The sequence below is a fragment of the Aulonocara stuartgranti genome (assembly GCF_965226115.1).
Source record: "Aulonocara stuartgranti genome assembly, chromosome: 8".
NCBI lineage: Eukaryota > Metazoa > Chordata > Actinopteri > Cichliformes > Cichlidae > Aulonocara > Aulonocara stuartgranti.
The window spans coordinates 1,196,918-1,209,388 of NC_138959.1; the positions used below are offsets into that span (position 1 = coordinate 1,196,918).

General features: G+C 46.8%; 2 protein-coding genes across 2 annotated transcripts in view; one reads left to right on the top strand and one right to left on the bottom strand.

The window, feature by feature from the left end:
- Positions 1-12,471, top strand: part of LOC309713057 (uncharacterized protein) — a gene marked incomplete at both ends in the record, with an annotated part of 115,407 nt that overhangs the window by 85,805 nt on the left and 17,131 nt on the right. The gene's annotated exons all lie outside the window — the stretch shown is intronic.
- LOC309712598 (uncharacterized protein) lies at positions 1,089-4,657 on the bottom strand. The gene is made up of 4 exons (XM_082543502.1): positions 4,354-4,657; positions 2,119-2,214; positions 1,907-1,960; positions 1,089-1,785 (listed from the first exon to the last, which is right to left on the bottom strand). Exons 1-4 carry the CDS (start codon positions 4,414-4,416, stop codon positions 1,756-1,758), a joined length of 243 nt encoding a protein of 80 aa, XP_082399628.1. The 5' UTR covers positions 4,417-4,657; the 3' UTR covers positions 1,089-1,755.

A 12,471-nucleotide genomic window follows, 5' to 3' on the forward strand; every position in this document is an offset into this window, starting at 1 on the left:
GTCTCATCGAGGTTTGCAGCGTTCATTCATGCACGGCTCTCTGAGCTCTGACTGGACCGTAGCAGCAGCTCTGTTCTTTTCTTTTGGGTCATCGTCCTGTTGATGACCCGGTTTGGTCCAAGCGTCAGCTGTGGGACAGACAGCCTCCGAATGTAGAATGCTTTGGTGGGCAGAGGAGTTCACGCTGCTCTCGGATCATCATCCACCGTGCTGATGGCTCGTGTGAGGGGTTCGAACCCTGCTGTGCATTAAGGACAAACGGGTCCAGTCCCAGCTCCTTAGACTATGGACGAGGTTTGTTCCAAAACGCTTTCCAAACCCAGGTTTGCATGTTAGACGGAAGACCCTTTCTCCTGCGTTTCCTCCAAACAAGCCTTACATGTTTAGTCTTTTTCTAACTGTAGTTTCATGAACTTTAAGTCTTTTCCCTGTAAAGACATTTAGGAAAAGATGACAGTAGATGTCTTTCTGAAAGTGCTGTAACTAAGTTTAAGAATATAATCCACCCACTGTTATCATCTTAAATGCCCTGTACCAACACAGAGCAGCTATCTGAACGCTGCTCCAACAGAGGTCGATCATCTTGTTAATAATTTCACCTCCTCACTACGTACGACTCTGGATACTGTAGCTCCTGTGAAAACTAAGGTCTCTAATCAGAAGTACCTGACTCCGTGGTATAATTCTCAAACACGTAGCCTAAAGCAGATGACTCGTAATCTGGAGAGGAAATGGCGTGTCACAAATTTAGAGGATCATCATTTAGCCTGGAGAAATAGTTTGCTGCTTTATAAGAAAGCCCTCCGCAAAGCCAGAACATCTTACTATTCATCACTGATTGAAGAAAATAAGAACAACCCCAGGTTTCTCTTCAGCTCTGTAGCCAGGCTGACAAAAAGTCACTTTAAACATACGATGTTCAGCTGAGATCTAGAGCATCAACACTTCTCCAGCACGATGAAGGTCAAAGGTCGTTGACCATTAAAGGCGCCACCGTGCTCTCTGAAACGCCCCAGCTGCCATCATCACTGTTCTCCTCGCTTTAGCTTGTTTGTTGGTTTAGTCAAAAGAAAAGGGGGACAAAGCTGTTCACAGTCAAAGCTTTTATTCTGAAATCAGTACAAATGCTGGCCTCAGATAGCGGAAGTGATGTCATCAAAAATAGGGAGCTGCTTTTACATTCAGTCAAATTCAGAGTAAAAAATATACAAATCTGCCTCAGAAAAATAGAAATGTACAGACACGAAGACTCTTATTTTGAAAAACCACATGGATTTTCCTTCCCCTTATAGTAAACTCTCATTAACACCTCGTTAAGCCTTTCAGTCGGTTCTATACTGGAGTTAAAAAATATTCTACTGGCATTTTTCCTGTAAACACATCACAAGTCTTCACCGTGTGAAAGCCCTTTAAACGGAGACAGTGAACGCACCACCACGTCAATCACAGTTATTGATCATTGATTGGACTGTTGCACATATCACACAGGAGAGGGGGTGGGCTTAAAGCTCAGGTAAACGCTCACACTCAGTGGTGTGTTCAGGGACACAAGGACATCAGAGATTTCAGAACTTAAGTCTGAGGAGTACTGCTGGTCCTGAATGCATCACTGGATGGAAACGTTAAACCGTCTCCTTGACAACGATGTGAAGGTGGGGTGGGGCCTTGATGACATCTTCCAGCAGCACCATTTTAGTGAAGCACCTGAAGCATCAATGTGATTGGACGGCTGGTTGCAGGAGAATGGGTGGAGCTTCAGAGGCCCATGATGTGGTTGAAGTGACCCTGAAAAGGCAGAAAGACACCGTTGAGGCTCTCAGCCAATCACGGAGCCACAGAGACGACTCTGTAAGCCTCGCTTCCACAGGGGGCAGGGCTTAAATGTTTCGTGAGTTCGGCGTCTTACCGGTTCTCCTCTGAGACACCTCGGACAGCAGAGCAGAACAGGTGTGGGCCGTACCTGCATACACACACAAGTCACCATAGCAACAGCACCTGTACACCTGTCCTCCAGCTGAACACGGTGAGGACTTTCCACCACGTTTATCTGAAGCTGACCTCTGACCCTCACATCTTAATGACATCTTGTGTTAGTCAGAGGAAGCTCGACGAGCTCACCTGTTGATCCGGCTGCTGATTGGTCGCAGGACTGCTCTGCGACGTCTCCATTGGACAGTCGGACATCTGGAGCTCCGCCTCCAAACAGAGCCGCTTCTGAAAAAAAAAACCCAACATCAGCACCATCAGCACACCTGAGGACCTCACCTGAAACTGTGACCTCACTGACGGGGTGGGGCTAAGCAGGTGTGTCACTTTCCTTCTAAACTTGCGTTTTGGTAATCCAGAAGTACAGCACGCAACCACAGAGGTCATGAAGAAGTCACTGAGTGGCCTCCGTCAGCCCTCAGTTTTCATACCCGACCCGGAGACACGCAGTGGTGCACACCTCCTTTACCCCACGGACCTGCTCTCAGACACTCCCACAGCTGTCACTCTGTCTGTGACGCTGGCTTTAAGAAATCAGTGCTTCAAGTGTTAAAAACATGTTCAGCGCCATCTTCTGTCAGCACGGAGTGTGACGTCACGCGGTTGGTTGGCCGGGCTCACAGGCTCACATTAGTTTATGTTATACCTGAGGAAAGTAAACAGCAGTGTGAGGGGATCACTGTGGTGCTGCAGCAGTGAGTCCATGTTAAACCAGGATAAACTGTAAACAGGAAGTGGCTGTTTGGCTGGCTGCACTCAAACAGGAACATCCAGCTGTTGGCCGTGATGCTGGTGTTTGTAACGCACTTTATAAACGAGGACTGTGTCAGACCGACATGCTGGAGTCTGCAGCTGTTCCTCATCGAGCCTGCAAAGCAGATGTTCACGTGCTGCCATCAGCCAACTTTATGCAAAAAGCAAAATGTTCCCAACACAAGCAAACAGTTGTACCGACACAAGATTGTGCTAAACATGTTTTCAAAACCCCAACTTCACATACAGAGTTACCTCTACATGCAGCGTCTCACGTCCCCTCTGACCCGTTGTTTCCCGTCACAGAAACACGTCAGCGTTCCCGTTTCTTTAATGAATCCATGAAGCTCTGTGTCAGTGTACATGCACATGTGTGTGTGCGTGTGCATGCGTGTGTTCAGCCGAGAGAAAGGTTAAGCAAAAGTCAACAATCTTCGGTCGACACGGGCGGCCTTGAATGAGGAGGGAGAGAGTCACAACAAACAGTCTTATTATCTAAAGGAGAGTTTTGTTATTCCCGTCAGCTTGTGCCCTGAGCATCTTCATGATGGAGATGGCAGCTGTTTTGGGGCAAACAAACTGCTTCCAATTTTACAGTTGGTCTAATGTCCGTCACTGGTCACCAGGTCTCTCAATTCCCGTTCTTCTCCAAGATCGTATCCATATTGCGTTCAATAAACACAGTCTTACTCACAGCCCTGCCCATCGTCTGTCATGTCGGCCAGCCTGGTGGGATTTTGAACAGCTGTAGCCGCTTCTTGTTCTTCAATAAGCTGAACCAGCTCCAATCAGCCAGAACTCTGTTATCGTGGTTCTGAATTGGTAGATGTCGTTCATTGTCCTCCATCGAGCGTCGTCAGACACACGACGCAACCGACCATCGAGTATCCGGCAGCAAACGTCTCCGCAGGACAATCGGGCTCTCCCAAGGGTGTCAATTCCATTAAGGGACCAGTTGATCAAATCCATATTTCTTCTTTAGGTTTTTAGAGAACAAGTCTGGGAGACTCTCTTAGGGTTAGAGAATAAGCGAGACTATACAAAGGACATGAAAGCCAAGCAGGAAAGATAAGGGAGAAAGTGCGACTCCCAGAGAGCTGTCAGCTGAAAGCTCTGCTTATCTCAGCGTGGTGCGCTTCGACTTCTTAGGAAGCTGGACAGAAGAAGTGTGAGGCCTAAAATCTCCACGGCAGAGGAACGGGTTCTGAAGACCCGACACAGGACCCGGGAGATGATTTGGACCTTTAGCCCATCAGGAAGCCGTTCTTAATGAAGGGAACGAGGAGGAAAGGCTGAGGTACGAAGATCAGAGGAACAGAGCCACATCTGAAGGTTCAAATAAGAGCTCCAAGCAACCGAGAAGCTGCAGATGTTCCTGCAGATGTACTTGATGTACTTGAAGAGGCTCAGGACTGATGTCACTTTGTAGTTTTTATATTTTGTAGTTCTCTTATTTCGCTGATGTTTCTTCTTCTATGGTTTTTGTTTGGCTCGTGTCTCTGTAAACTGTTTAAATAAAGTTATTACTGTTTTTGTCCAAAAACTCTGATGACCCCGGCTACTCCTAATAAACTGCTCCTCCTCCTCCTCCTCCTCCTCCTCCTCAGGTCTTACCGCTTTGGAGTTGCGCGGCTCCGCCTCCAGACTTCTCTTCTTCATGGGGTGCGCGCACTGCATGCTAGCAGCTAATAGTTAGCCTGTTAGCATTAGTTTGGTAGACACTGACCGGAAGCTGCCGGTTTCCCGCCCAAAGAGCACAAACGGAGCCGATTAACCGATCGATCGTTAACTTCGTGCTACCTGACCGACAACTATCCGCTGCTGCTGCTGTTGCTGCTGTTGGCTGACCTTCTGCTGACCGGCAACATGAAGCTCTCAGCATCAAGCCCACCGCTTCCGGTATGACACGGAAACAGCTTTTCACAATAAAAGCACTGACGGTTTCGCTTCCGCCTTATTTTTGTGTGTGTATCTGAATATGTTTATATATATGTTCAAATATCTGTGTGTGTGTGTGTGTGTGTGTGTGTGTGTGTGTGTGTGTGTGCGCGCGCGCGCGCGTGTAAAAGGCGGTGTCTCTTCTGTGCTGAGAGCTACCAAATAACAATCTGTTGTGTGAACACATAATGATTCTTCTTTTTCTTGAACCCTAAAAAGAAGAAAAGTCATCTGATTTTGAAATTTTAAAAAGAAAAGGTTATATTTTTACTGTGTTTTTATAATAATTACACATTTCAGTGTGTATATTCACTCCATTTAGATAAACTTCAAAGTCCTGAAAGTTGTCACTTTCCTGCATCACAGCAGCCAAACGTGAAACACAAACTTAAATCAAATAAAATCATACATGTGTAAGTCTAACATAAAGGCTTATCATTCAAGGTTAAAAAGAGAAACGAAGAAAAAAAATAAAACGGCACATTACTTTTATTTTGAAGCGGAACTTGTTGACGTTTCGCGTGTTGATTTGACATTTTTAGGATCGCCTCAATTTCAAATACTGTGACGTGAGGCAGACCATCCAATTAAGGTGAGGTGATTGTCTCGCGAGGTTCGAAGAGAATTGAAAAGATTTATTTATTTATTTTTACTGAACAGTCTTTAAGTTACAAACATGTTCATCAAGCAACCCAAGCAGCAGTCCTGAAATACATAAATAAACTCTATTTAATTATTTACAATTATCTTGCACGTATGCTGCTGGTCCCTCTGACACTTTTAAGGCCTTCTTCTTCTGCAACACTTTTAAAGGCAGGAAAAGTTGGAGAAAGCTTTCAAACGTCACATATTTTGTATTCTGATCATCTCCACGATTGTAAATCTTTCCAGTGTAAATTTCTTTTCACAGGAAGAGAAAAACATCGTTTCGTGCATTTTGTTTTTACTTCTATTGTCCAGAAAGTTGCAATCTTTAATTCTCAGATGAGGAAAAATCTGTGTTACGAATACTGTAATGATCCTTTCGTTAAAGCTAGCAGGTTAGTAGAGAGCAGTTCACTTTAAATGCGTCCTTAAAAGCAGAATGACGTCGAACCTTTCCATCCATGACATGGACCCTGGTCCAAACTCTTCCTTTAGAACCTGGCTGTGCTTCCAGACAGTGCTGTGGACCGAGGCACACACCTCTGCACAAACGCACTTTTTCATTACATATGTGCAGCTTAAACTTAATGACACCTTTCATTACTTCAAAGTCAAGTACAGTCATACTTCCTGCTTCTACTGGACTTTATTGTCATGTTTATTGTTCCAAATAAAATTCTAACGACTTTGGTTCCTTTTAATATTTCATTTTGATGCTTTTCAATCAATTGTTGGATAAATGAATCTCTCGATCCATCGTTCTTATAGAATAGAATAGAATAGAATACAATAGAATAGAATAGAATAGAATAGCCCTTTACTGTCATACAATGACATCGTGCATGAATAAAACATAAACAGCAGACAGCAGGAGGAAATAACAGACCGGAGGGAGGCAGAGAGAACAGGCAGCTTGGACGTAGTAACAAAATATGAATAAGTTATAATGACAGTAGTTAATATTATTTATTCTTTGGTAAAACACACTGAGTGTTTATCTGTCGTCACTGTGATTTTCACTGAAAGCTGTAAATGTTTGACTTCATGTTTATCGAGTATGGTGCTTTCGGTGTTTTCATGCATTTCTCCACATTTACATGCAGACCAGATGCTTGTGAAGGTTTTTTAAATCAATCTGTGTCGCCTGCTAATGACCCGTGATAATGATATTAATAATGTGGTAATTGTGATATTTCTATTTTCCTGTTTTTATCTCTCGAGTAATTCAGCTGCTTGAGTAAAAAGAGGGCTGATGTGTTCCTTTTAACAGTTGTTCCTGACTGCAGGGAGACGGCTCTCATTTTTACGGCACTGAAATAATATTTTCAGGTCTATAAAATGCTTTAAAGAAGTCCAACACTGAAAGCACACACCAGAGGACAGAACTGATCTCGTCACTTCCTGTGTCGGCTTTAAAAAGCTGCTCGGCGTAAGGCTGAAAGTGTCCAGCAGGTGGCGGCAGAGCAGCGCGAGTGAGTTTGGCTGGGCTGACGAATCTGTGAGGCTCAGGTGACGCATTCAAAGACCGAGACCAGAGTTTTAAAAAGTGAAACCAGAGATCGGTGAGTGACAGCCTGACACACAGTGATGTGAAACAGCAGCTTCATTTTGAAACAGCCGAGAAGATCGCCGACGTTGTCATACAGCGATGAAGACTGTTCACCTGACCTGAGCGGAGCGATGAAGAGGATCACAGACAAGTATCAGACCGTGTAGCTCTGAGAGGATCGACAGACGAAGGCAGACGTTTAATAACTGCAAAAACAGCAGCTGTGGCTGTTTCCGGGTTCTCTGCGTCATGAGCTGCCGCAGATGTCGAGCTCGTATGTTGCTGCAGGTATCTGCAGCTCGGTGTGAGCGCATGAATTAGATGTGAAGAAGAAGAAAAGGAGGAGGAGGAGGAGGAGTGATCCTCAGAGATGGAAACAGCTGTTCAGGAGGTGTTCTCATCCACAGCTCGCTGTCTGCAGGTATCAGCAGTGAAATCAGTGGAATGAGCCTTTACAGGAAGCTCTTTGTGATTTCAGGGGTCAGAGGTCAGCTGATGGTGAGACAGGCGGCGTGCAGACGGCGTCTCTCTCCCGAGGCTCGGTTAAACGAGTGGAAGCTGTTTAGAGCAAACGGAGCGAAAGAACAAGGAGAGAGGAAGGAGTGCGAGGAGCGAGTGAAGGTCAGCCGAGTGCTAAACGCTGTTTTAGATTCTCCCTCAGGCCCTCCATGCCTCCTCCCACCTCCTCCCCGCTCCCCGGCCTGCTGTCGTCCCTCCGTCCTCGCCGGCTCCGCCTGAATTGTTTCACATCATCTTCATGTTGAAGTATTCTGAGCGGAAAATCTTTGTCCCGAAGGCCCGAAACACCACACGGCAGCTCCTCCTCCGCCCAAACAAACAGCCTCACCCTGCAGAGCCTCCATCTTCACCTCCACCTGCAGTTTGCTCGTCTTCAGCTCGTTCACCGGACCTGCAGAACCTCAGCAGAACCTGGCGGTCTCTCGGTGTTTGTGTGTTTCTGATCTGGAGTCAGTGAGGTCCTTCAGGTGTGTCTGCAGATCCTTCAGTGGACCCGCCGACTTCCTGTTCGCTCTCTGTGAGTCTGATTCTTTCCTCTGACTTTCGTAAATTCTTGCGGCGTCACACGTGAGCATCCATGCCACAAGCATCTGTATGCTGATTGGTCGGGACCTCGTTATAAATGATGTCACACCGCGTTACCGTTATCAATATCACCGGGCAAGCTGATGCACAAATCCCAGGCTAGTCAAAGTGAAGCTCCGCCCACTTGTTCATGACCCTCTTGTGTTTGCTAATAAAGGTCGCAGTCACATGATCATTTTCCCCAATTAGTCAATCTGACCCTGGAGCATGGCGCCACGCCCACACTGGCAGGGATTCACAGGAAGCGAATTAGTCTTGTGAAGTGGGCGGGTTCAGAGAGAAACTACCAATGACAGCGCAGGATTGATTAATGGGATACAAGCTGGTTAGAACGACCAGCTGCCAGCTTCACGGGGCGGGAGCGGATCGATGATGAGCTCATTTATGACCCGCCTCCACCGAGTTTGTCCACATTTGATCTGCTCTGACTGTGCTTACGAATAAAGTTTTGTGTTGCATGTTTGGCCGCTGAGTCGGTGAGAATGTTTCCTGCGTTCAGCTTCCACGGTCTGTCAGATGTTCTGATCTTCCTCGTGGTCGTAAGGATGAAGGCGTGTGGCCTCCTGCGGTCTTACTTGGTGGGCGCCGCCGGCGGGGCTTCGCTGACAGTTAAATGTGTTTGTGAAGCTGAAGTTTTCCCCAGCGTGAAACTCGGGTTTCTTCTTGTTGCCGTCGGCGTGGAAACGTCCCGGCAGAAAACGTGTCAGAAGTAAAAAAATCAAAGGAGACATTAAAGCCTTTTAGAGGCTTTTATTTTGCTGAGCGGAGACGCTGTTCTTCTTCTTCTGCAGCTGCTTTGTTCTCGCTGTTGTCGATGAATTGTTCATGAGCAGAGACGTCCTGAATACGAGAGCAGCACCGAGACACACTTTACATCATCCGCACACATGTTCTTCTTCATCATCATCGTCAGAGAAAATAGACAAAAGATCAACAATAGTTGGTCTGATTCTGCTGTTTTGTTTATAAGATTCAGAGAGGCTCAGTCTGTCACTGTCTAAGCTTTACATGAATCGTAATACACCTGACCATAGGTGACACACTCCCCTCTGATGATCTCACAAACCTTTGAGCTGGTCACGTACTGTAACTGCTGGATGAAACTGTCTAAGAACAGAGATGAGACAAATATTTGTTGTTGGTGCAAAACCTCACACACAGAAAATGTGTTCACGTTTGTCATCTCTGCCTTTGACACACATCCATCAGTAAGGTCACCAGAGCTGCCTTCTATCACATCAAACTACATCTAAGTTTAGATCATTCCTGTCTCCGTCCATGTTTTCGTATCCAGCGCGTGAGATCACCGACACATTGTGTTCGATGGACTGAAGTTCATTCGCCAGAATCTTAACAGGTATGCAGACATGTGACCACATTACTGCAGTACTGATGGCACTTCACTGGCTCCCAGTTCAACACAGAGCAGGGCCAATGGGTCAATATACTTTCAGTCCAGCTTTGTCCAGCCACTGGTAGGATTTCTGGATATCAGCCACCTCCTCTATCTGCCGGTGGTACATACCGTGCAGGGGCCTGTCCTTCCATGATGGTTCCTCGTTTCCCTCCTCTTTCTTGGGTTTCTGCTGCCTGAGGTATTCACTGAGCACTCGGTCAGTTGGGGCCATCTTCCCAATGTATTCTTGGATGTTCGTTGTCTCATCCTGGACTGTGGTGCTGACACTCACCAGTCCCCGGCCCCCTTCCTTCCGCTTAGCGTACAGCCTCAGGGTGCTGGACTTGGGGTGAAACCCTCCATGCATGGTAAGGAGCTTTCTTGTCTTTATGTCAGTGGCTTCTATCTCCTCCTTTGGCCAGCCTATTACCCCAGCAGGGTACCTGATCACGGGCAGGGCGTACGTGTTGATGGCCCGGATCTTGTTCTTACCATTCAGCTGACTCCGTACCTGCCTGACCCTCTGCAGGTACTTGGTGGTTGCAGCTTTCCTAGCGGCCTCTTCATGGTTCCCATTTGCCTGCGGGATCCCCAGGTACTTGCAGCTGCCCTCAATGCCTGCAGTGTTGCCTTCTGGTAGTTCGATCCCCTCCGTTCTGACTACCTTCCCTCTCTTTGTTACCATTCGACTACACTTCTCCAGTCCGAACGACATCCCGATGTCATTGTTGTATAGCCTGGTGGTGTGGATCTCTGTCTCTCTTCCACAGCATGTCTTTATCCTGTCTTCCTTCTCTCTCCACAACCGGTTGCAGCAGATGGCCCCGCCCCTCCCTGAGCCTGGTTCTGCCACCTTGAGGTGACTGTTGTTGTAATTTGGTGCTGTATAAATAAAACTGAATTGAATTGTGCATCAGTGAATCGATGTCTCGTTCACCCCTGGTTTTGCAGTCTCGGGTGACCGCTCGGTGTTTCGCTCCTCTTGCCACTCCCTTTCTGTGCCCCGCTCATGTATTGAGCAATGTGCCAAAATTAATCATTCACAGATTTCATCACTGCAGCATCAACCTGAACCTCACACCAGACCTTACACACACACCTAAAGCTGGGCTACACTGTGCGAGTTTTTTCAGTCGTGTTATTCAGCTCCTGCTCAAACTGCACGATTGACTCGCAGGGGTCAGAAGTTCATAGGTCACGATGCAGGTCTCACACTATACGGCCCGATGCTCTGATGCGACCTGAGTGCTCAAACTGTGCGTCCATAACATGAAGCTTATAACACAAAAATCTGCGTGAGGCTGCGGTGACGCCCTCACGACGTCCGACAGGATTACAAACAGGTTTGATTTTCTTACGACCAAGCGATTGATGATCGGGAGTTGGTCGTGAGGTGTTAATCGCTCATCGTTACCCCACATATACTACACGATGCACGACACACGATGAAGGCGAAACTCAGGCCGATCCCGAAAACGGTCGCACGACTAAAAAATCGGCTCAAAATGGGCCAAAAATCGTACAGTGTGAGCCCAGCTTAAGACACACTGACACAGTGGGTTCAGTACCTCCGTTAACCAGTTCTTCTGCAGTCGCTCAAAGGGCAGGTGGACAGGTGTTTCCAGGAGAGGGTTGGACGGTACACACTAAAAAAGAAAGCACACACATGCCTTCTGGGTTTTTGACTGACAGGCCTGACAGCCAGGTGATTGATTAACCTCCACCCAAGCACAGTGTGAGGTCATCAGTTGGGGATGAGGTCAGATGGCCCGCCCACATCGAAGGTCTACAGCTGATGGTGACCCAGACGGTGCATTCAAAAGTACCTCCTACAGTGGTGTGAAGAAGTGTTTGCCCCCAACTTCCTGTTTTTTTGTGTGTCACACTTAAATATTTCAGGTCATTAAACAAATCTGAATATTAGGCAAAGATGACACACGCATCTTGATGTATGTTCAATCATCCAGGTAAATCTGTTATAATCTGACATAATGTCCAGATGAACAGAATCAACTTTTTAAGATAACACGAGAAAACACAAAATACAGTTTCTGAATTCAATTCAATTTTATTTATACAGCAAAAAATTACAACAACAGTCGCCTCAAGGCGCTTATATTGTACAGTAGACGCTACAATAATACATCCAGAGAAAAACCCAACAATCATATGACCCCCTATGAGCAGCACTTTGGTGACAGTGGGAAGGAAAAACTCCCTTTTAACAGGAAGAAACCTCCGGCAGAACCAGGCTCAGGGAGGGGCGGGGCCATCTGCTGTGATTGGTTGGGGAGAGAGAAGGAAGACAGGATAAAGACATGCTGTGGAAGAGAGACAGAGGTTAATAACAGATATGATTCAATGCAGAGAGGTCTGTTAACACATAGTGAGCGAGAAAGGTGACTGGAAAGGAAAAACTCACTAAGGGAGGATTCAGGGTCACTCTGGTTTTGTTGAGTGAAAGTCGAGATGATTGGATGTCCCACAAACAGCAATCGCACCGCATGACTCTGCTCCGATTATCAATCAGATACGAGTCGATTCGTCGTCACGCAGAGAGACGACCCAGATGAGACGGAGACTGCGTCGGTAATTAGAGGAACTCTGACTTCGTGCTGCAGGTCTCCGACCGAGTCGCCACGGCAGCTCACGGGTCAATAAAGAGCTCCCGCCAATTATCGATCAGAGGAGAGGCGTCAACGTTATCACTGCAGTCAGAGAGCTGTTGGTTCAGATAGCAGCGCTTCACTGTAGATAAAGATGAAGCGTCGACGGGCATCTGAAACACAGCCAGTTATTATGGCAAATCAAAGCGTGTTTAGTACCGTGGAAACGATCTCGCTGTTTGCTGGAGCGCTACAGCTCCACACGGTTGCTTTACATTAGCACCATCTCATCGAGGATGTCCACCATCGTCCTCGGCTGTGCGACGGCTCCTTTTGTCTCACTTTAAGCATTTCAGCTTCTACCAACTTGTTTTAGTCAGCTGTTAGCATGCTCAAACTTCAGATAATGTTAGCTGCTTTGGTTAGCGCGCCGTATCACGCAGACACAGAGTACCTGCTCATTGGTGCTCAGCAACATCCAACACCTGGTCTGC